The sequence below is a fragment of the Engystomops pustulosus genome, chromosome 8 (assembly GCF_040894005.1).
Source record: "Engystomops pustulosus chromosome 8, aEngPut4.maternal, whole genome shotgun sequence".
In the NCBI taxonomy this organism is placed as follows: domain Eukaryota; kingdom Metazoa; phylum Chordata; class Amphibia; order Anura; family Leptodactylidae; genus Engystomops; species Engystomops pustulosus.
Genome location: NC_092418.1, coordinates 20,349,704 through 20,375,707, shown reverse-complemented (window position 1 = coordinate 20,375,707; position 26,004 = coordinate 20,349,704). Strand labels below are relative to the sequence as shown.

At 47.5% G+C, this 26,004-nt stretch overlaps 1 protein-coding gene and 1 long non-coding RNA gene across 10 annotated transcripts in view; one reads left to right on the top strand and one right to left on the bottom strand.

Moving 5' to 3' along the window:
• The window catches only part of TNRC6A (trinucleotide repeat containing adaptor 6A), a 65,924-nt gene that overhangs the window by 20,648 nt on the left and 19,272 nt on the right, over window positions 1-26,004 (bottom strand). Inside the window, exons 1-6 of one of the 5 annotated variants that reach the window (XM_072120085.1) lie at window positions 20,395-20,553; window positions 19,097-19,144; window positions 12,702-12,792; window positions 12,116-12,137; window positions 3,524-3,841; window positions 2,003-2,050 (exon numbers count right to left, since the gene is read on the bottom strand). In XM_072120085.1, the coding sequence (XP_071976186.1) occupies window positions 2,003-2,050; window positions 3,524-3,841; window positions 12,116-12,137; window positions 12,702-12,792; window positions 19,097-19,144; window positions 20,395-20,399 (532 nt within the window). In that variant the 5' untranslated portion in view covers window positions 20,400-20,553. Of the gene's footprint in view, window positions 1-2,002; window positions 2,051-3,523; window positions 3,842-12,115; window positions 12,138-12,701; window positions 12,793-19,096; window positions 19,145-20,394; window positions 20,554-26,004 lie in introns of those variants that run through there. The other 4 variants (XM_072120089.1, XM_072120087.1, XM_072120086.1 and 1 more) reach the window with 4 other exon arrangements.
• LOC140074846 (uncharacterized) overlaps window positions 20,410-26,004 on the top strand; it is a 76,881-nt gene continuing 71,286 nt past the window's right edge. For 2 of the 5 annotated variants that reach the window (XR_011849292.1, XR_011849290.1), the window contains exon 1: window positions 20,440-20,643. This is a non-coding gene — a long non-coding RNA (uncharacterized lncRNA). Of the gene's footprint in view, window positions 20,644-26,004 lie in introns of all 5 variants that reach the window. The other 3 variants (XR_011849294.1, XR_011849293.1, XR_011849291.1) reach the window with 3 other exon arrangements.

Genomic DNA, 26,004 nt, shown 5'->3' with positions numbered 1-26,004 from the left:
TGAAGGCACCATATGAGATGCAATGTACGTGCGGCTCACTAACCCGACTTGTACAAACAGGCCTGACTTCTCGTATCACAGTCATCACGTCCTCAGGAACGTGCGCACACTGAGCCCAGGAGCCAAGCCGGAAACTTCACCAAGCGACCTCAGGCCATGTCTGCTCTACAAGACGCCCAGGGAAACCATGAGGTCTTATTCCGCATTGTTAGTCCCGTCTTACATTTCTATGAGCTGCAAACACTGGACTAAGATATATCCGAAATACAGGCAACTGTTATAGTATGAAGCCTACACAGATACTGATCATGTTACTGTTTCTTATAGACATCTGCAATATCAACTAGCAGAATTAGGAACGCAGCTCTGGGGCACAATACAACATCTATTTACAACGTAATCCACTTTCTACAGAGTTCACCCCATCTCATAAAGTAAGGGTCCAAAATCCAAAACCCACAATACGTCTGTAAATGCCACATGCAAACACAAAGCACCGATGCCCCTACGTATATGGGAAAGCAGCAGAGAAAGAAGGAGAACACCTAGCGTAGAGACATGCAACCACATTATAAGTAGGGAATGCTAATATATAGGCATGAAAAAAGCCTTAAAAAAACTTTTCCCACAAAGCAAATTAGTCTCTACCCACAGGATGGGATCCCCACAGGTGGTCCGATGTACCAACTGTACTAGAGATGACCGGAGCAGCCAGTTGTGCATGGCTTGGCTGCCACCTTCACCTCTACAGAGCTGACAGAGATTGCCGAGTACAGCGCTCACCAACCTCCGTCAGTTCCACAGAGACGAATGAGGCAGCCCGGGGTATGATGGGGGTAAAACTAAAAAGACACTAAACTAAGAAGGTTCATTTTGAGTGAAACAAAATGACTCCTTTTAAGACATTATTTGGCCATGGACTGGTGGGTGCAACATTTGGAAAGTTGGGGGGGAATCAGTCTCATTCACCCCCTAAAATGATACCTTCTATTAAAAAACTGTGTTTTCTGTATATACTAGAGTATAAGCCGACCCAAGAATAAGCTGAGGCAACTACTTTTACCACAAAAAACTGGAAAAACCTAAAGACTCGAGTATAAGCCTAGGGTGGGATATGCATTGGTCACAGCCTCCAACCAGTATGTAGCCAGCAAGCGAGCGTGCCCCCAACCAGTATATAGCCAGCAAGCGAGCGTGCCCCCAACCAGTATATAGCCAGCAAGCGAGCGTGCCCCCAACCAGTAAATAGCCAGCAAGCGAGCGTGCCCCCAACCAGTATATAGCCAGCAAGCGAGCGTGCCCCCAACCAGTATATAGCCAGCAAGCGAGCGTGCCCCCAACCAGTATATAGCCAGCAAGCAAGCGTGCCCCCAACCAGTATGTAGCCAGCAAGCAAGCGTGCCCCCAACCAGTATGTAGCCAGCAAGCGAGCGTGCCCCCAACCAGTATATAGCCAGCAAGCAAGCGTGCCCCCAACCAGTATGTAGCCAGCAAGCAAGCGTGCCCCCAACAAGTATATAACCAGCAAGCGAGCGTGCCCCCAACCAGTATATAGCCAGCAAGCGAGCGTGCCCCCAACCAGTATATAGCCAGCAAGCGAGCGTGCCCCCAACCAGTATATAGCCAGCAAGCGAGCGTGCCCCCAACCAGTATATAGCCAGCAAGCGAGCGTGCCCCCAACCAGTATACAGCCAGCAAGCGAGCGTGCCCCCAACCAGTATATAGCCGGTTTGACTCGAATATAAGCCAGGTAAGGGTTTTCCATAAAATTTTTTGTGCAAAAAAACTCTGCCTATACCCGAGTATATATACGGTATTAAAATCAGTCCATCCAGTGTTCTGCTTGATTTGCAAACATGCAAGCTACTGAGAAGCCACAAGCAGTAGGAGCAAGGCGGCTGCCAATACACAGGACAAAGCCAAGCAGCAATCCAACCACAAGCAAGAAGCCCACAGCACAAAAATAATAATAAAAAAAGCTTAAAAAAAAATAAAAATTCACCTAGCTGATTAGGGGAGTGGCTCACCAAATCCCGAATGGGAGGCATGCCTATGGGAAAGCAAAAAATTAAAATGTTATTACTTTATCCAATCCATCCATGTGATACAACTGCTGTCAATACTGTAGTGCAGATTGCAAGGACATGGAATTGCTCTTTACATTTTATGTCCTATAAGTCATACACCCCCCTCACTACCCGGGTGTCTCTACCGCTCAGGGATGGGAGGTCTGAACCTGCTCTGAAGACCTGAAACTTATAACCGAGTGCCGATCCGCACAAAGACCTTGTATGTTAAATCAGAACAAAAATCCATGTAATGGCCTTTCCCAATACTAGGAAGTTTTTTTTCCATTTTAGCAACAAGCCGTGCAACTAGTTATTACCATGCAAAGCCAATTTCCTGTGTCTGGCTGCAGATTGTTGGAATTATATCTATTCCGGTATGTCCAGACGTGGAGGGTTTGTGGGGTGCCACATGCAGCTGAAGCCAAAGCACGTGACACAAACCTCCCACATGTTTCACTGCAGGCATCATCCTCTGCAATGCACAGTGTGTATGCCACAGTGTATAATAAATATCATATATATATAGAAGGCAGAACAAGATAAGGACAAACCCAAGGGAACCTATGTTGAATTTGTATGCAAGTCGGTACTGTATATTTTATAATTTTTATCTCCAGACAAAATTTTTTGTCCCATTGACAATTGGATTTTCAATATTTTTTCTGTAATGGGAGTGAGGATTATCAATAAAACTTAATATTTTTGCAAAGTAGCAGCTTTGTGGCTAGATCTGAACTTACCCTTACAGTTGCCATTAGTCAGAGGTTACTGAACCACCCAGCAGTTAGTCTTTTATTAGAACTGATGCTAGGAGGCATTAAGCAACCCCTTCTCTGTGATATCTTTAGCACATGTTAAAGGAACACTTCAGTCAAAGCCAGTTCAGTGAATAATACATGGTACAGAGACTGAAGGAAGAGCAGGACTCATTTTCATTGCATTCGTAGAACCTAGAGTCATGCTCTTCCCTTCAGGCCTTGCACCATGCATTATTCAATGAATCGGCTTTCACTGTAGTGTTCCTTTTAGATACATAGGAGAACCGAGGAGCGCCCCCCTCCCCCCATAACAAGGATGGGGAACAACAATGTGATCCTACAGCGGTCTGAGCGCTGTGATCACAGGACTGGGGTCCTATTCCTTCTAATTGAGAGATCTCTCTATGCAAGTGCTGGAGATAGCTCAGTGATGTGCTGAGCTTATTTCAGCAGTGTCATAGGCAATGAATGGAATGGCACAAGGGAAGTTCAACTGGATACTCAAATTAGTGGGAATTAGACCCACCCAGGTGGTCCGACCGCCCACTGATCGGATAGTTCTACGCAAAGGATAGTGGATGAGATAACCCAACGGGGAACAACTACAAAACAATATGCGTGTAACCCTTGGGACATGAGTTAGACAATGACACTGATACATAGGGCTACACTACCCTTTAATATAAGACGTGTTACCTGGCTGATCTTCAGGCGATGTACGCTCCTGACACACAGCAGAGCTGCTTTCGGACTCTTGGTTTAATACTTTAGTGGCTAAACCCAGACTGGCTGCTATGCCGGGAATCTGTTGCCCGCGCTTCACAGGCGGCTTCTGTTCCTGGTGTCGGAATCGCGGTGGTACTTCACGGGGATAACGCGACACCGCTTGCTGCTGTGGTTGTGGTGAAGCGAGTGCTGTGGGCCGCTTGGCATTATTATTCTGAATGCTGGTTACGGTGGAAATGCCACTGTTCCCATTGACAGGCTGAGGCTGGCTTAGTATTTGTTCTGGCACTGCAAGAAGAAGAGAGAATGATGAGAGATCAGCACATTGTTTGTGATGTCTTGTATTTACTCATATTGTCATGATTATTGCTGCAACATTGCTCCCTAATATAAGCCGAATTAACTACTACACCCATTATCATAAATAATTCACTGTGCAAACACAAAATCTACTCATCACTCACATAACGGGGAACAAAAGTGACCCCCCCCTCCCACACACACACACAAGCATTTGGGGTGTATGCATTGTAGGGTCAAACTTAGGCTTGCAATTCGATCCACAATCCCCATCATTCACATCTGGCTAAGGCTGAGCATGCGTGTATTCTGCATAGGTGTAGAGGCATAAGTGACGGTCAGATGCTTCTATGTACAAATGTTGGGACGATAATGATGATGCTCTCCGGATTATAGAAAACACTGCAGCAAAACAGAGGCTGAATGTAGCGCGGGTGTAAACAAGCAGAGGATGCCACGAAGAGACAAAACAAAGACTGCGCCACACAAACAATCCCGGGCCGGAGGAGGGCAGCGCTACCCACAATGCAGTGCGGCCAGGACCTATAGTCTCTGTGCTGGTAACCAGACACACTGTCAGAGCTGACTGCAGAGCACCAAACACAGTATACCCACAGACCATCCAAGGGAGACGCATAACGAAAGTCACATTTACACTACAATATCCAGAGGTCATATTCTTACGTTTCTGTGTAGAGTTCTTCATAGATGCAAATTATTAAGGTATCTTTCATAAAACTGTGTAGCGCCCTTTAGGGTACGTTCAGACAGACTGGATATGCTGCAAGTTTCACAAGGTGCAATAAACCACACAAAATCAGTCCATTTATTTTGCATAGTTTTCTGCAGATTGCACTTAAAAAAGCTGCAGAAAAATTGCATGCCAAGTCAAACCTGTGCTGCAAAATTTGACTTATCACTAACTATGCCCAGTGTGTCTGCCCACAAATCTTCAGCACATCCATATCCCCTGGGGACAAACCCCTACATATAGAATATGCTAAATCTCTAATATAATATAATATAATATAATATATAATATAATATATAATATAATATATAATATAATATAATATAATATATAATATAATATATATATACATATACACCGTATATACTCGAGTATAAGCCGAGTCCCCTAATTTTACCACAAAATACTGGTAAAAACCTATTGACTCGAGTATAAGCCGAGGGTGGGAAATGCATTGGTCACAGCCGCCCCAGTGTATATAGCCAGCCGGAGCCTGCCCCAGTGTATATAGCCAGCCGGAGCCTGCCCCAGTGTATATAGCCAGCCGGAGCCTGCCCCAGTGTATATAGCCAGCCGGAGCCTGCCCCAGTGTATATAGCCAGCCGGAGCCTGCCCCAGTGTATATAGCCAGCCGGAGCCTGCCCCAGTGTATATAGCCTGCCGCCCTGCCGGACAGATCACACAGAAGATATACAGGGGTCGCCGGAAAGGTGAGTTTAGATATATTCATTTTTTTGACTCGAGTATAAGCCGAGTTTATATACACACATACACACACGGATGGTGCAGAAGCCCTGGGCCAGGGATGCATTTTACTATACAGATGGTCCCCTACTTAAGAACACTCGACTTACATACGACCCCTAGTTACAAACGGACCTCTGGATGTTGGTAATTTATTGTACTTTAGCCTTAGGCTACAATTATCAGCTATAACAGTTATCACTGGTGTCTGTAATGAAGCTTTAGTGTTAATATTGATTCTTATGACAACCCAACATTTTTAAAATCCAATTGTCACAGATTTTAAAAATGGCTGGGATTACAATGATAAAATATACAGTTCCGACTTACATACAAACCTACAGACCCCATCTTGTATGTAACCCGGGGACTGCCTGTATTGGAGAGAGGGGGGAGGGGCGGGGGAGGGATATAAATTTATAACTACAACTCCCAGGATGCACTGCTATAGCCCAGATTGCAGAGCAGAGTTTTTGCAGTGCACGCTGGGAGTTGTAGTTTTGTCAATGCTTGCAGGATAGTAGATAAACAACAAACTTTCTGAAGTACTTGCAGCTAATTTGAGCCATTAACCACTAAGTTTCGATTCCCCGGCAGCTATGAGTCAGTGCACTGGCATGTGCGCAGCACAAACTTATCAGGAGCTGCAGCGTTGGCGTAGCATCACTCCCTACTGCCGGATGGATCACTAGGAGCCATTTATCTGCATGCAAACAACAAACAACCTAAAGCCTCCCAATTCAACGTGGCCCCATAAATCCACAACACAAGCAAAATCCCCTCACAACAAGCTCCCTGCAGGGCTCCCTACGCCTCGCAAAATGTAAGATTTTGGCCGGGACGGTTGTACAGTAACGCAACAAAGAAGAAACCAGTGATAATAATTACAGCTTTACGGTGCCCGTAGGAAGCGGCTGCCAATTCCACCCTCATTATAATCGCCCCTATAGATACACAGATCGCAGCGCCCGCCGCCCGGGCGGTTTTGTCTGCGTCTTGCCAAAAGCTTTAGGGTCGGCATTTGCAAGCAGGAAAAGAAAAATCTGAAGGAGACGGACACAAACCTGCCGGAAATCCAAATAGGAAGCCCTCAAGACGCCAATTATAGAGCGGCGTTCCAGGGAAAGACGTTTCCAACTCCTGTTGCTTTCCCACTCTGCAGATTTCATGAGAAAATGGAGGAGAAGCATTGGTGTCATTTTACTCCAGTGGAAGCCCTGGCTGCCAGCTCCTCCTGACGGAGGGGCCCGTTCCCACCAAGTCTCCCTCCCTTCTAATAAATAACGGCAGCTGTCTGAGCATTAATACCGCTGGTGGAAACAGGAGGACGATGCAGGCGAGGGGCGCACACTGCAGAGCACCGGCAAGGCTGGAACGTCACACCGAAAAACAGGGGGGGGGCCTGAGTTTAGGAAAGCTTAGGGGTACAAGTAGGGAGCGGACACAGAATCTGCTGCTGCAGCCCCGGCCCCCGGCTATTCAGCCAACGCCAAGAGATCAGGGAATGCAGGACCTGGCGAAGGCGGCCATTGTCATGGATCTGGAGCGGGTTTTAGTCCCAGTTACCATAGACCACGGGGAGGATTTAACCCCGTGGCAGCCAGAGAAACCAGTCAGGCATTGCAGAGAGCGGCTTGTGATAACCCTCAGAAACTAGCGACTCTTCGAAGGTCGAGAATGTAACCGTTTTAATATCGTCCTGTACCCAAGTGCGGGACAAGAGTCTACCCCTAGCGTTACGAGACTGCATCAGCTGAATATATTACATAGTGGTCTAAAGTTCAATCACCCCTAATCCCATACACACATGTAAAATGAGGAATTCCGCCTGAAATTAGTTTCTTTTAGTTTTATTTCAGCAGCCCTTATTCAGACTGCTGTGTCTCCATGGTAACAGACAACAAGAATGCCCAGGGTCCCAAAAACAGCCAGATTCCAGATCAACATTGTGAATCAGCCAACTTAAAGGGATTGTCGCCTACACACACAGCAAACCTAAATTGTAACTTTAGCAAGTTTGCAGGTCTGTAGTATAGGGCCCTCATAGCCGATAAATAGGGGGCAACACCCCGGCCCCCGCTGATCAGCTGTTATACACTTGGGTCTTGGCTCTGTCCGGTTCTGTTCTCATAGAAGTGACTGCAAATAAGCTTTGGTCATAGCAAGTTACTTGCTGCCTCAACATCGGGTGTCCTGCCCCACCAAACCATCTAACGGAGAGGTTTTTAATGAACCAGGAAAACCCCGCCACAAGGAGGCAGCAATTGCTACATTTTCGGCCTGAATGTTTTTCTCAACACCTTGATTTGTTTTTGTATTAAAGTTATGCAAGAAATTGTAGGAAGGAAGCCCTCATTTCCTCACCGTGTTGCTCTTATTTTCTTGCCTCACAATCCGATTACCTAAGTGACCATTAAAGCTGTTGACATCGGCTGAATGTTACATTACACAGAAAATGCAACGTCTGTCCTGCAACCATCACTCCTGGACCCCGCACATAAACATGTGCAATCACCCACCATCACCCCATGGTCATGATGGGAGTAATCACTGTAATGTCATTTAAGGGAACCTGTTACCACATTGTTACATATACAGCTAGTGACAGGTTCCCGTAAAGTCCCATTAACTAATTGACACCCTAATTTTAACTCAAAGTTGTTTACCTTACATTTCAATAAAATCAACTTTATCTTCTATTACATAGCAACAGAGGGGGCGTGTCCTGCTCAGCTGACCCCTCCCAGCTACTCACCGTGGCCCATGCCTCTTCTCATGTGACCAGGGTGACATCATCTAAGGTCCTGTTACATTTGCACCTTCTACCTCATGTATGTATCTGATCACAAGAAAGCACAGCACCCTCCAGGGATTTCTACTCCTAATCATCCTCCATGGAAGCTGCTGTCATTTCATGGGATCAGATGTTGCAAATGTAACAGGACCTTAGATGACATCACCCTGGTCACATGGCATGAAGTGGCCAATAATATAACAGAGCTCTCTCTGACTGTTCCATACAGAAGAATATCATAGCACTAAGACCTGTCAATCAGGAAAAAGGAGGCGGGGTAGAGCAAGCAAATTTGAATAAGCAGGACTCACTGTATGACTCACATCAGGAAGTTGCATAGAAGCCTCCCCCCCCCCCCCACGGACCCCTTGTAGGACCATGGAAAACCCCTTTGAAGTCCCAAAACACCATGTTTCTTTGAAGGAGTAGTACAGGATTTATTTTGTGATTATTTTTAAGAGAGGGGTCTGGTTTCTAGAGCAGAACATTACATGGTGTTACAAGAGCAGCTGGATAAACCACATGACCATTAATAGATTGCCATGTAGTCACTTCTACCAATCACTACATATCGGGGACGTTTAGTGCTGAAACATAGTGCGTACTTGAGACTTCTTGGGAAAGCAAAGCTTGATATGAACTTCCTGGGATTAACAGCTCCGTAGTCTACAGCGTTCAGTTCTCATATATCCAAGGGAAATAAAGATGCAAGAGTGGAAGCACATTATGGCGGTCACATCCTGGCCAGACTTATCTGCACCAGGCACATTTACTTCTGGGCACAAATCATCCTCACTCCAGAACTGCGGATCGCAGGACAATGGCCAGCGCCGGCCAGGACTCCATTATCAAAGGGCTGACACCGGCAGAAACTTCCCCTTCCCCGAGGAGTCTACTAGGAAGCTCATCCCTTACACAGAACTTACAGGAAACTCATCAGACTTAGAAGAATAATCAGTGGCTTGTAAGGACCCTGCCGAGCGCCTGCCCATCATTCACCTCCCATTCATTTGTATTGATCAACTTTCTTTACAGTGAGGGCGGCCGCTCAAAAATGTTACGCTCTGAATAAAAGAGGCAATTGGTTGCGAGTACCTTTAAGGGGCATCTCCCCCTGTGCGAGTTCCTTTAAGGGGCATCTCCCCCTGTGCGAGTCCCTTTAAGGGGGAATGTGATGTGAAGGAAGGAGGGGGAGCTGGAGTGACTACTCCAGAAAAAGATAGGAAATCATGGCACCCCAGGCCTACAAATCTATCCCCATACATGTAGTGATTAGTTATCACACAGTCAGACTCGGCTTCCCAGTATATGTGACTGCTCACCTCTGCGTATTACACAATCAAGGACGTTTCTGATTTATTGCTCTTATTGTAACTAAAACCAATCTGTCATCCGCAGCAGAAATCTGCCCACAGGCCAAAGCTATTCATGGAAAGCCAAACAGTGTAAACCTCATACAATGACATAACACCACATAATAACAATCATAAAGCGGCAAACACAACTGTGATAGTCATTACAGTACAATGCGCTGTATCCTCTCCAGATCACAGGTCCTCACAACAAAAGCTTCTCAGCCCATTCATCCTTTATACACACACAGACCGCAGGACGCAGAGAACCATCACATCACATACCTCACATTCACAGGAAATAGGCAAACACATCCGGAATAAATTATAAAAACCCATCGAAAATGCTTCATCATCCTTCTAAAGTATTTGACCATAACAAACAGAGCACCGGTATATATATTACATCATATATCTCCTACTGATCCTGAGTTACATCCTGTATTATACTCCAGAGCTGCACTCACTATTCTGCTGCTGGTGCAGTCACTGTGTACATACATGACATTACTTATCCTGTACTGATCCTGAGTTACATCCTTTATTATACTCCAGAGCTGCACTCACTATTCTCCTGCTGGTGCAGTCACTGTGTACATACATGACATTACTTATCCTGTACTGATCCTGAGTTACATCCTGTATTATACCCCAGAGCTGCACTCATTATTCTGCTGCTGGTGCAGTCACTGTGTACATACATGACATTACTTATCCTGTACTGATCCTGAGTTACATCCTGTATAATACCCCAGAGCTGCACTCACTATTCTGCTGCTGGTGCAGTCACTGTGTACATACATGACATTACTTATCCTGTACTGATCCTGAGTTACATCCTGTATTATACTCCAGAGCTGCACTCACTATTCTGCTGCTGGTGCAGTCACTGTGTACATACATGACATTACTTATCCTGTACTGATCCTGAGTTACATCCTGTATTATACTCCAGAGCTGCACTCACTATTCTGCTGCTGGTGCAGTCACTGTATATACCTGACATTACTTATCCTGTACTGATCCTGAGTTACATCCTGTATTATACTCCAGAGCTGCACTCACTATTCTGCTTGTGGTGCAGTCACTGTGTACATACATGACATTACTTATCCTGTACTGATCCTGAGTTACATCCTGTATTATACCCCAGAGCTGCACTCACTATTCTGCTGCTGGCGCAGTCACTGTATATACATGACATTACTTATCCTGTACTGATCCTGAGTTACATCCTGTATTATACCCCAGAGCTGCACTCAATATTCTGCTGCTGGTGCAGTCACTGTGTACATACATGACATTACTTATGCTGTACTGATCCTGAGTTACATCCTGTATTATACTCCAGAGCTGCACTCACTATTCTGCTGCTGGTGCAGTCACTGTGTACATACATGACATTACTTATCCTGTACTGATCCTGAGTTACATCCTGTATTATACTCCAGAGCTGCACTCACTATTCTGCTTCTGGTGCAGTCACTGTGCACATACATGACATTACTTATCCTGTACTGATCCTGAGTTACATCCTGTATTATACTCCAGAGCTGCACTCACTATTCTGCTGCTGGTGCAGTCACTGTGTACATGCATGACATTACTTATCCTGTACTGATCCTGAGTTACATCCTGTATTATACCCCAGAGCTGCACTCACTATTCTGCTGCTGGTACAGTCACTGTGTACATACATGACATTACTTATACTGTACTGATCCTGAGTTACATCCTGTATTATACCCCAGAGCTGCACTCACTATTCTGCTGCTGGTGCAGTCACTGTGTACATACATGACATTACTTATCCTGTACTGATCCTGAGTTACATCCTGTATTATACCCCAGAGCTGCACTCACTATTCTGCTGCTGGCGCAGTCACTGTACATACATGACATTACTTATCCTGTACTGATCCTGAGTTACATCCTGTATTATACTCCAGAGCTGCACTCACTATTCTGCTGCTGGTGCAGTCACTGTGTACATACATGACATTACTTATCCTGTACTGATCCTGAGTTACATCCTGTATTATACCCCAGAGCTGCACTCACTATTCTGCTGCTGGTGCAGTCACTGTGTACATACATGACATTACTTATCCTGTACTGATCCTGAGTTACATCCTGTATTATACTCCAGAGCTGCACTCACTATTCTGCTGCTGGTGCAGTCACTGTGTACATACGTGGTATCACTTATCCTGTACTGATCCTGAGTTACATCCTGTATTATACTCCAGAGCTGCACTCACTATTCTGCTGCTGGTGCAGTCACTGTGTACATACATGACATTACTTATCCTGTACTGATCCTGAGTTACATCCTGTATTATACTCCAGAGCTGCACTCACTATTCTGCTTCTGGTGCAGTCACTGTGCACATACATGACATTACTGATCCTGAGTTACATCCTGTATTATACTCCAGAGCTGCACTCACTATTCTGCTGCTGGTGCAGTCACTGTGTACATACATGACATTACTTATCCTGTACTGATCCTGAGTTACATCCTGTATTATACCCCAGAGCTGCACTCACTATTATAAACACATTACAGATAACAATGCCATAACCAATATTTGCAGTAATTATTGAAAACCGGGGCTTACCTTTGTTTTTTTGATCAGAGGCCTGAAACAGAAAACAACACAATAATTACAATACTATATTACAGACATAATCCTGTACGGAGCACAAGGCACATTTATCCAGAGTGAACAGTTCTGCTATTAGTCACTGCCTAGAAAGTTCAATGTCCTGACAATGAGGAACATTTATTGTGCGCTGGCGTATGATGGATTAGGGAGCAGTCTGAAAACATTCACTTATGAAAGTTCGCTGGCTGTAGTGAGTGCACTACATGCCGGCCAACTCTGCCGCTGGCTGCGCTCCCTTTACACTCACATACATGATATTCTGTATATACACTAGCTGATCATCGGGCCATGTAAGGCTGAGCTCACAAGATGCATGTACACTATACACAGTGCAAAGCAGGTGCCTCTCCTTACCAATCGTACACGTGAAAACACAGATGCGATTGGCACAGCCCCTCCCCGGCGCATTGCATTTCAAAACGCAATACAACAGGAATGTGTGTGTGTGATGCATCCTTTCTAATCACAACGCATGAGCAGAGCATTACAGGGGACACACACTCGAGAGTCAGGGCTGCAGCAACAATCGTCTTCCTACCTTTTTAGAGGCGGCTTCCTTTTTCTTCTTATCGTTCTTTCGGTTTTTCCTTTCTTCCATTAACTGTACTTCCTCCTCCTGCGCTGCGCTCCTGAGGAAAACACCACAAGCGTCACATATACTGTTCACACAGGGGAGCATAGGGTAGATATATAATGCAGTATATAACCCCTACCCTAAAAGCTGATGGACAACACATGAGGCTGTAGAGGGGTTGTCACGTTTAAGTAAAAGTCTACACCGAATAATGTTAAAAGTGGTAAAAGATGCGACCTGTCCAACATGCAGGGCATTTGATTGTCTGCCGGAAAGGGATCAGAGCATCTCATTTACATAGGGTAAACGGGGCAGTTCTGGATTATCAATTTTGGCAAGTCTCAGATAAAAGAGCTCTAGCCATACCTCCTCCTCCCGTCTTTTTCAGCCTCCATTTGCAAACAGAGGCTACAGCAGTTATGTCACATGACTGCTGAAACCTATCACTGGCCTCAACAGCGTTTAGCTGAGGCTAGTAGCGTGCTGCAGCAGGAGTGTGATGATGATATGATGTCACCATTGCAGCCTATGGTAAGATGTGGAGTTATCTCACGTCAGCCCCTACTGCCTGCAACAAAATTGATAACCCCAGACAATCCCTTTAACAACCCAGACAATAGACACAAGCCTTTTCAGGACTACAATACTGAGAAGTCCACGCTCTAACAATCGCCTTCTTCCCGATTCTCTATAAATAGATCACAAACAAGACCCAAATTTAGCACTTCCCTACATAAACACCAGAGGAGGCGCACAGCTGGAATAACAGCCCCGCAGACTAGGAAATCTAATAGGATTCTCTCTTCCACTTATTTTACAATTAATAACACGGGGAAACCTCTTCATTACACAGCCGAGCGCTCATAGGAGACCGTTCCTCTTTAATTATCCGCGTCTCTAAATTGCCAGGCTCTGAAACCCAAATTGTAGAAAGATTAAGCGTGCCCTTAGACAATTCCCTCCCATTATTGGCGGCTCTCCGGACCACTACAATAAAACAATTGTTAGGCAGATCCTGCAAATAGTCGCATTTAACCACTTGCTGCAAACGCTGCGGAGAGACGAGACGACTGCGGAGGATTCTGCAGCCAGACACTGGATCGTGTAGACACATCCCTGCCTTTGTCTTCTACACCACTACAGGCACGTATACAGATCATGTCTATACTGTTCTGTGTGTCACTGGATTTCTCACATTCTGTTCATACAGGTCTTTAAGAATGCAAATACATTGTGGCATTTCTCCGATATTTCTTCTGTCAGTAAAGGAATAAGCCAACAACTGGGAGACAAGGTGATCCAACAGCGTACAAACATCCTCAGCAGGACCGGCTGAGCATGCATGTGCTCTTAAAGGGGTTCCACAGCCACATAAAACATCCCTCATCCACAGGATAATGGTTATCTCGCTGATTGGTGGGGTTCTCAGTGATCATGAGAACAGAGATCGCTGTACCCCAGTCATAGCCTCAGGAGGGGAGATGAACAGGCTCACTTCCACAAATAACAGTGAGGTAGGAGCTCGTTAAAACCTGACATGTCCAACTACGCCTTTCCTCAAAGGGGTGGAGGTCCCACGCCTCTAGGTGACCACATTCACTTTTACAGGACAAGAAGACAACTCTACTCCAGCTGTGGGCAACAGCGATGATGTTTTAAAAGTGGGGCCCCTATTCTGACTACCTGCAGGGATCAGACACTTATCCCCTATACTACATTCACTTCCCCTTGCAGCTATGGTTTGGTGAAGGATTTCCAGCAGCGCTCCCTGATCATTAGTCCCATTTACACGCACAGCCGGCTCCTCACTATGCCCCACATCGACCGCTAACATGTTACTCTTTGATGTTCAAGGACCTGGAGTCTAAATTTAGGTTCACAATAATGGAGTCTCCCGCCACGTGACATACCCCCGCCCGGTGGCGCTGTCATATCAACCGACAGGAGCAAAACCTGCGCACGGAGGAAGTAAAATACCCAATTTGCCGTCTGACCAAAAACCTCACAATCTCGGCCTCTCATCCGTCACATCAAAGCCCCAGAGCCTGCAAAGATTTGCTGTCAGAATATATACAAGCGACCAATAAATATTACAGATCTACAATCCAGCCTGGGATTTATTTGGAGGTGGGTGATTGTGCACCATTACAGATCTATACCTTGATCACGGCGTGTACCTATAACTATGTGTGGTGTAAAGGTGATGGCAGCTGGTTGTAAAGGAGAAGTGTTGGCTCCTCTGCCTTCCCCTTGTATTACATGAGGTTTGTTGTGTTTGTTTAGTGCCTTGAACGCTCTATGACAGCGGCAGATAAAAGTCCAAGGGTCAACGACCAAGTCTAATACATCATACAACGAAACGTTTTCATTAGCAACACCACGCATATCCACAAACAGTTAGCGAAGCATAAAATTCAGGCCATCCACCGAAATCATGGCCGAAAACAGTTATTTTAGCAGTTTTTGTTGCTTTAGCTGCAGTATAAACTTTACCCATTAAAATTACCATTTACCACGCAGTAAAAGTCTGGTTTATGAACTACATGCAAATAAACGTGATGTATTATCTGTTTACTTATGCAGTTCCTCTGTTATTACTCCTGTACAAGCATAAATTATTAAAGTGGTTTTCCCACAAACAAAAAGTTAGACACTAACTCACTGATCAGTGATGAGACCCCCACAGATCATGAAAACGAGGGGTCCGATGGCGTCCTATGTCGCTCCCTCAGACTAATGAAGCAGACGGCCGCGCATGACCGTTCTGCTCCATTAATCTCTGGAGCTGACGGGGATCGGTGAGTGGAGCGCTCAGCAATTTCCGTCAGCTCCATAGAGATTAATGGAGCAGAACAGTCATGCGCGGCCGTCTGCTTCATTAGTCTGAGGGAGCGACATAGGACGCCATCGGACCCCTCGTTTTCATGATCTGTGGGGGTCTCATCACTGAGACCCCCACTGATCAGTGAGTTAGGCCTTATCCCATTTAAATGAACATTACCCTAACAGTCAATACTGGGCGGTGTGACAGATCAGAGCCGTCAAATTAACTTAAATATATGCACAAAAAGACAAAGTTTCCAATATATATGCATTCCTAAATCTAGGGACATCTAAATGTGTTCCTCGAGCCTTTGACTTGTAGACAGGAGTAAGGAAAATGGAAGGACATCATTATTGAAGTGATGACAATATAGCAGGTTATTGCTGTCTATTCAATCAATCTCAGTCCCTTCAGCTGGCATTATACTGGTAAGAATGTACTCTACAGCTGGCACAGAACCAAGCAGCTCAGTGCCCGCCTGGCAAGCAGCCTGGGGTATTTCAGAGTCCTGACATTTGCACACATGCATGAGTACATCCCCGCTATGAGGAGACAGACACTGAACTCACTGCATTACCAGCGTCATAAGAAACTAACATTGGTCAATGCAATTTTACATTACCGGGGGAGGGGAATTACAGAGTGACAGTAATGTGCAATTGTCACCCCAAATATGGGAATTCTTGTTAATCTGAGAGCTACAACTGCAGAGCGCCGAGATGCAACGTCATACCACAACATTGCTAAGCATGTTATTATTGTGGTCGTACTACACGCCACGTCACGTCACCACAGGACACCAGATCCTCTGCTCAGCGATCAGCGCAAGTCTTGTCTGCAATATTTAGGAGTAGCATATCCTAACCTGTGTTATAGCCCATCCTGGGACGGGGAATTCTGCTGTTTTCCAGCCCTGCCACCAGATGCCAAGTTATTTTGTTCCCTCCAGATATCAATGTCTTCACTTTCCGGAGAAAAACAAATAGCTCTGCCCTTGAAGCTTATCACAGAGATACTACTAATAGGGAAGAGATTACAGAAGAAACTGCGCTCAGTTACAGCAGAAGCCGCATCACGTGTATAGACAGCGCCCTATATCATCACCTTCCCATACAGGAGGACGTGAGACTCTATATACATTTACAACTCTCCCACCGTGGCCATCAATAAATTATTTTCCAGGTCTCGACTTTCACTTTCCTTTCTTCTTTGTGACGTTGAATATTTGATGCAGGTGTCTGTGGCTGCTCTGTAGTCAGGGAGCGCTGGGGAGAGGATGGGGTGGGGGGGTGGGGGGGAGGTTGATTAGGATCAGATACGCCCATCTAATTTCCATGTCTTTGCAATGCAACATTACAAATAGGGATGGTGGGAGGGCCGCAGAAGGGTCCATAAATATGCTAATGAGCTAGAGCTGAATGCATACCATACCAATGCACCCCAGGAGTACAAAGGACCATGTAGAGTAGGCACCGGCTAATGCATTCAATCACAGTCAGTCATACGGTCTCGTCGGACACGAGAAGTCATGCGCAAATGACAGACCTCGAATATGACCCGGCTGCTCCAAAGGTAATTAGAAGGAAGGCGAAAATGTGAGCGCTCAGCTATACCTAGTAGGAGGACGCTCTTATCTCCTGCTGCAGAGGCCCCCTGGATGCACTCAGAGTTATCAGTGCCGGTTATAAATACACTGCAGGACCTGCTCTATGCTGAGCCTGAGCTTAGGAGCAGTTACACATTAACCCATGAATGTAGCAGAAATCCAGTCAAGTCTATGGAGATCCAGGCTGCACTAAGATCACCGAGGATCTAAAATAAGTGCAAAACTGTGGACGTAACCCTGTGATTTAAGAGTAAAAATTAATTCATCACATGTAGATGAATGGAGCACAGTTGCAATACTGGCACAAACCACAGTCCAGGGTGGCACTATTTTTGGAAGAAAGCATCCATATTTTTCAACCTCTGGACAACTCCTTTAAGTTTTATCCCATGAACTTATATTAAACATCCCTAAAGCCTCCGTAAGGCTTGATTCTGCAACAAATGGTTAATTCGAAGGAAGATATTTGGCCCATGAGATACAGACTGAAAGTTGTTCAGGGAGGAGGTCTCCAAGCATCAGTGATTTATGATGCAAGGAGTCCCTTGTCCATACTGTAAATAGGTTTCTGGCACAGGAGTCCCACAGGGAGGCAGTGACTTCCAGCACCAGAGATCACTAGAAGACTTGGAGTCCTGCTCCCTCTTATGGACATCTGAATAAGCCCTAATATGCAGGGGGTAAAAATGGACAACCCCTAAAAATTGCAGTCATGATAAACTATACTCCAGAGTGATATAATGACTAACCAGTCCAGAGACAGACTGATGATTTTACTCTGGCCATATAGTATGTTATTCACTCTACTTCCCCCTTTAGAGGTACCCCACTGATACACCATGCACAGGGGGCAGCCGCTCAGGGACACGTCCACCTGCTGCTTTGTATCAGACGTCAGCCGCAGCAAAAAGAGCAACGTCGGGAAGCACAGACGCCGATGTTGTAGCCTTATTCACATGATGCAGATAATGTGGGATGAATTTAGTATATGATATAAGCTGGGGTTGCCATGAGCACAAAGCTGGCAGCTTGTAACTAATCCACGGGTCGCTCGCTGGCTAACAAGGCCATATGCACAATGCTGGATACAGGTCACATATACATTTGGATTTACTGTATGATTCAATGGCTGACATACATAGAGAAAAACTCACTTTATCCCCAGCTCATAGAGAAGTCATCATCACACTGCTCCATTATATCTGAATCCATTGTACCCCAAATGAACTGAGCAGCAATTAGGACATACTCTCTGCCGCTGACACCTCCCACCGACTTTTGCACTAGTGGTGTACTGCACTCAGCTATCAGTCAGTGCCATAGAGGTGATTACAGCAGCAGAAACGGGTAACCGACTGCTCTGTTTATTTGGGGTACGAAAGATCTCGCTCTTGTGAACCGAACTTTAAGTTAAGTTATTCCACATCCTGTGGATAGAGGAAGAAATTGATTTGGCTCGACATCTCCCTTAAAGCTGCAACACCCCAAAACTAAATATGCAGCAGAACCCAATCTTTTACTTAATGCCCATTGTACTTCTATCTTATAAGACCCCACATCCAGATACATATCAGGACCCCAAATATAATACCAACACTAAACCCATTCTATAAGAGAATGTGACACGATAAGACTTTGGAGCTGCATCTAACAACTTCAAGGAGTAGATAGAACCTTAAAAGCCATTGGTGCAATATTACAATTAAACAACTGAAAGATTCATATATTTCCATTAGATACGGACACAATTTTGCAGGAACAACAATAAGTAACGTTTGGTTGTATCCCGGCACACAGCTAGTTAATAACAATAATGGCCCAGAGCTGCTGTATCCATGCACAACAATCAAGTGTGGTGACTCAGGGCCTGGGAATGAGCGTCACGCCTATGCTGCTGACAACAATATACACAACGCGGGACACACTTACCTCCTCAGACTTCCTTCAATGTCTTTGGTAGCTGCAGCTTCCAATTCTCTGCAATTAAAATCTATATTAGTCCCGGGATGACACAACACGGCGGATACGGTGCACATACACCCTATGCAGAACACTATGCAGTGTACACAGCAGACAACGCTGGGACCTGTAGTACCACGATAATATGCAGACTCACTAGACAGCGCAGGTCTACACCCAGAAATATACATCATAATGCAATGTATGGAGAGAACTGCATATACCTAATAACAGGAGATTGTGTGCTCCATCATTACTAAATCATACAGTATAGATTATACAGGAGCAAAACACACAACATATTATGTATACAGTGTAGCTGCTAGCTGCTATGACATTACACAAGAAAAATCAATGCAAGTGTATTGATCAAGCTCTGCCATAGCCAGAAAAATATATATAAATATATACACAAATATATAGCCTGGCAATCCAAAACACATGTATATAGGTGTATATTGAGTGCACGTTGAGTAAATGTCTGGAGGTGTTACCTACTTACTAATATAGTGTATATATTTAGTGCCTGCTGCTTTATACATGCATATATACTGTATGTATCCCTATGTATATATACAACACATATCTCTCTATATATTTATAAATACTGCACATAACTATGTACATATGCTGCCCATATCTCTGTAGGTATATATACTATACATCATTTACATCCATATGCACTAATGTATTTATATATACACTGCCAGTACCAAATATATAATATACATATACACACACACTGTCTATATATAATGCATGTATCCCTATATATACAGAACATACCTCTATATATAAATACTGCACATAACTATGTACATATGCTGCCTGTATCTCTATATGTGTATATACTATACATCATTTACATCCAAATGCACCAATGTATATATCTATATTGCCAGTACCACATATATAATATAAATACACACTGCATGCATCCCTATGTATACAGCACGTCTCTCTATACATACTGTACATATGCTGCCAATATGTGTATATACTACACATCACTGTACATCTCAGTCCCCAGATGTATCCATCTATATACTGCCAGTAGCACACTACGTATATACTGTACATATTTCTATGTAAATGGATGCATATATAGCGCCAGTATATAGGGCGATGTCCCGGCTCTCTGTATATACAGTGCAGGTCGGTGTGTGTATATAGCGCTGCACGTAAAGCCGTGTACCCCGCTATAGCCCGGGCTGGCGATGCTGTGTGCAGCCCACTGCGGAAGGGGAACATGGCGGATGTGCACTCACCTCATGTATATAAAGTGCACTGCAGGGACATAGGGCTGCGGCCTCGGAGCGCCCCTCAGTCTGATAGAGGCTGCACTGGAGACACGGTCAACACATCCACCGGCGCCATTTCCTCCACAAAAATCTCCAACCGGAAGAGGAGGCCGCGCCGTGCGGGCACTTCCGCTCTACGAGCGCCTACCACTTTCCAAAATGGCCGCCTTAGCAACCGCCGCTTAGCAACCGGATCTGCTGCGCGGTCTATAGCAGGTAAACAGGGGAGGTGTCCATGAAAGTTATGAGGAAACGCGCCCAGAAATGTTTGTTTATGCATGTGCTGAGGTAACTGAGGTAGCTCTGACACATACACGGAGCCCACCACAAGAGAACCCCCCCCATACACAGTGCCCACCACAAGAGAATCCCCCCATACACAGCGCCCACCACAAGAGAATCCCCCCATACACAGCGCCCTCCACAAGAGAATCCCCCCATACACAGCGCCCTCCACAAGAGAATCCCCCCATACACAGCGCCCTCCACAAGAGAATCCCCCATACACAGCGCCCTCCACAAGAGAATCCCCCCATACACAGCACCCTCCACAAGAGAATCCCCCCATACACAGTGCCCTCCACAAGAGAATCCCCCCATACACAGCGCCCTCCACAAGAGAATCCCCCCATACACAGCGCCCTCCACAAGAGAATCCCCCCATACACAGCGCCCTCCACAAGAGAATCCCCCCATACACAGCGCCCTCCACAAGAGAATCCCCTCATACACAGCGCCCTCCACAAGAGAATCCCCCCATACACAGCGCCCTCCACAAGAGAATCCCCCCATACACAGCGCCCTCCACAAGAGAATCCCCCCATACACAGCGCCCTCCACAAGAGAATCAATCCCCCCATACACAGCGCCCTCCACAAGAGAATCCCCCCATACACAGCGCCCTCCACAATAGAATCCCCCCATACACAGTGCCCTCCACAAGAGAATCCCCCCATATACAGTGCCCTCCACAAGAGAATCCCCCCCTACACAGTGCCCACCACAAGAGAATCCCCCCATACACAGTGCCCACCACAAGAGAATCCCCCCCCATACACAGTGCCCACCACAAGAGAATCCCCCATACACAGTGCCCTCCACAAGAGAATCCCCCCATACACAGTGCCCTCCACAAGAGAATCCCCCCATACACAGTGCCCTCCACAAGTGGATCCCCCCATACACAGTGCCCTCCACAAGTGGATCCCCCCATACACAGTGCCCTCCACAAGAGAATCCCCCCATACACAGCGCCCTCCACAAGAGAATCCCCCCATACACAGCGCCCTCCACAAGAGAATCCCCCCATACACAGCGCCCTCCACAAGAGAATCCCCCCATACACAGCGCCCTCCACAAGAGAATCCCCCCATACACAGCGCCCTCCACAAGAGAATCAATCCCCCCATACACAGCGCCCTCCACAAGAGAATCCCCCCATACACAGCGCCCTCCACAATAGAATCCCCCCATACACAGTGCCCTCCACAAGAGAATCCCCCCATATACAGTGCCCTCCACAAGAGAATCCCCCCCTACACAGTGCCCACCACAAGAGAATCCCCCCATACACAGTGCCCACCACAAGAGAATCCCCCCCATACACAGTGCCCACCACAAGAGAATCCCCCATACACAGTGCCCTCCACAAGAGAATCCCCCCTACACAGTGCCCTCCACAAGAGAATCCCCCCATACACAGTGCCCTCCACAAGTGGATCCCCCCCATACACAGTGCCCTCCACAAGTGGATCCCCCCATACACAGTGCCCTCCACAAGAGAATCCCCCCATACACAGCGCCCTCCACAAGAGAATCCCCCCATACACAGTGCCCTCCACAAGAGAATCCCCCCATACACAGTGCCCTCCACAAGAGAATCCCCCCTACACAGTGCCCTCCACAAGAGAATCCCCCCCTACACAGTGCCCACCACAAGAGAATCCCCCCCTACACAGTGCCCACCACAAGAGAATCCCCCCCATACACAGTGCCCACCACAAGAGAATCCCCCATACACAGTGCCCTCCACAAGAGAATCCCCCCTACACAGTGCCCTCCACAAGAGAATCCCCCCATACACAGTGCCCTCCACAAGTGGATCCCCCCATACACAGTGCCCTCCACAAGAGAATCCCCCCATACACAGTGTCCTCCACAAGAGAATCCCCCCATACACAGTGCCCTCCACAAGAGAATCCCCCCATACACAGTGCCCTCCACAAGAGAATCCCCCCATACACAGTGCCCTCCACAAGAGAATCCCCCCATACACAGTGCCCTCCACAAGAGAATCCCCCCATACACAGTGCCCTCCACAAGAGAATCCCCCCATACACAGTGCCCTCCACAAGAGAATCCCCCCATACACTGTGCCCTCCACAAGAGAATCCCCCCATACACAGTGCCCTCCACAAGAGAATCCCCCCCATACACAGTGCCCTCCACAAGAGAATCCCCCCATACACAGTGCCCTCCACAAGTGGATCCCCCCATACACAGTGCCCTCCACAAGTGGATCCCCCCATACACAGTGTCCTCCACAAGTGGATCCACCCATACATAGTGCCCTCCACAAGCGGATCCCCCCATACACAGCGCCCTCCACAAGAGAATCCCCCCATACACAGTGCCCTCCACAAGAGAATCCCCCCATACACAGCGCCCTCCACAAGAGAATCCCCCCATACACAGCGCCCTCCACAAGAGAATCCCCCCCATACACAGCGCCCTCCACAAGAGAATCCCCCATACACAGTGCCCTCCACAAGAGAATCCCCCCATACACAGTGCCCTCCACAAGAGAATCCCCCCATACACAGTGCCCTCCACAAGAGAATCCCCCCATACACAGTGCCCTCCACAAGAGAATCCCCCCATACACAGTGCCCTCCACAAGAGAATCCCCCCATACACAGTGCCCTCCACAAGAGAATCCCCCCATACACAGTGCCCTCCACAAGAGAATCCCCCCATACACAGTGCCCTCCACAAGAGAATCCCCCCATACACAGTGCCCTCCACAAGAGAATCCCCCCATACACAGTGCCCTCCACAAGAGAATCCCCCCCATACACAGTGCCCTCCACAAGTGAATCCCCCCATACACAGTGCCCTCCACAAGTGGATCCCCCCATACACAGTGCCCTCCACAAGTGGATCCCCCCATACACAGTGTCCTCCACAAGTGGATCCACCCATACATAGTGCCCTCCACAAGCGGATCCCCCCATACACAGCGCCCTCCACAAGAGAATCCCCCCATACACAGTGCCCTCCACAAGAGAATCCCCCCATACACAGCGCCCTCCACAAGAGAATCCCCCCATACACAGCGCCCTCCACAAGAGAATCCCCCCCATACACAGCGCCCTCCACAAGAGAATCCCCCATACACAGTGCCCTCCACAAGAGAATCCCCCCATACACAGCGCCCTCCACAAGAGAATCCCCCCATATACAGCGCCCTCCACAAGAGAATCCCCTATACACAGTGCCCTCCACAAGAGAATCCCCCATACACAGTGCCCTCCACAAGAGAATCCCCCCATACACAGCGCCCTCCACAAGAGAATCCCCTATACACAGTGCCAACCACAAGAGAATCCCCCCATACACAGCGCCCTCCACAAGAGAATCCCCCCATACACAGCGCCCTCCACAAGAGAATCCCCCCATACACAGTGCCCTCCACAAGAGAATCCCCCCATACACAGCGCCCTCCACAAGAGAATCCCCCCATACACAGCGCCCTCCACAAGAGAATCCCCTATACACAGTGCCCTCCACAAGAGAATCCCCTATACACAGTGCCCTCCACAAGAGAATCCCCCCATACACAGTGCCCTCCACAAGAGAATCCCCCCATACACAGCGCCCTCCACAAGAGAATCCCCTATACACAGTGCCAACCACAAGAGAATCCCCCCATACACAGCGCCCTCCACAAGAGAATCCCCCCATACACAGCGCCCTCCACAAGAGAATCCCCCCATACACAGTGCCCTCCACAAGAGAATCCCCCCATACACAGCGCCCTCCACAAGAGAATCCCCCCATACACAGCGCCCTCCACAAGAGAATCCCCTATACACAGTGCCCTCCACAAGAGAATCCCCCCATACACAGTGCCCACCACAAGAGAATCCCCTATACACAGTGCCCTCCACAAGAGAATCCCCCCATACACAGTGCCAACCACAAGAGAATCCCCCCCATACACAGTGCCAACCACAAGAGAATCCCCCCCATACACAGTGCCCTCCACAAGAGAATCCCCCATACACAGTGCCCTCCACAAGAGAATCCCCCCATACACAGCGCCCTCCACAAGAGAATCCCCCCATACACAGCGCCCTCCACAAGAGAATCCCCTATACACAGTGCCCTCCACAAGAGAATCCCCCCATACACAGCGCCCTCCACAAGAGAATCCCCCCATACACAGCGCCCTCCACAAGAGAATCCCCTATACACAGTGCCAACCACTAGAGAATCCCCCCATACACAGCGCCCTCCACTAGAGAATCCCCCCATACACAGCGCCCTCCACTAGAGAATCCCCCCATACACAGCGCCCTCCACAAGAGAATCCCCCCATACACAGTGCCCTCCACAAGAGAATCCCCCATACACAGTGCCCTCCACAAGAGAATCCCCCCATACACAGCGCCCTCCACAAGAGAATCCCCCATACACAGTGCCCTCCACAAGAGAATCCCCCATACACAGTGCCAACCACAAGAGAATCCCCCCCATACACAGTGCCAACCACAAGAGAATCCCCCCCATACACAGTGCCCTCCACAAGAGAATCCCCCATACACAGTGCCCTCCACAAGAGAATCCCCCCATACACAGCGCCCTCCACAAGAGAATCCCCCCATACACAGCGCCCTCCACAAGAGAATCCCCTATACACAGTGCCCTCCACAAGAGAATCCCCCCATACACAGCGCCCTCCACAAGAGAATCCCCCCATACACAGCGCCCTCCACAAGAGAATCCCCTATACACAGTGCCAACCACTAGAGAATCCCCCCATACACAGCGCCCTCCACTAGAGAATCCCCCCATACACAGCGCCCTCCACTAGAGAATCCCCCCATACACAGCGCCCTCCACAAGAGAATCCCCCCATACACAGTGCCCTCCACAAGAGAATCCCCCATACACAGTGCCCTCCACAAGAGAATCCCCCCATACACAGCGCCCTCCACAAGAGAATCCCCTATACACAGTGCCCTCCACAAGAGAATCCCCCATACACAGTGCCCCACCACAAGAGAATCCCCCCATACACAGCGCCCTCCACAAGAGAATCCCCCCATACACAGTGCCCTCCACAAGAGAATCCCCCCATACACAGCGCCCTCCACAAGAGAATCCCCCCATACACAGTGCCCTCCACAAGAGAATCCCCCCATATACAGTGCCCTCCACAAGAGAATTCCCCTATACACAGTGCCCTCCACAAGAGAATCCCCCCATACACAGTGCCCTCCACAAGAGAAGACCCTCATACACAGTGCCCTCCACAAGAGAATCCCCCATATACCGCGCCCTCCACAAGAGAAT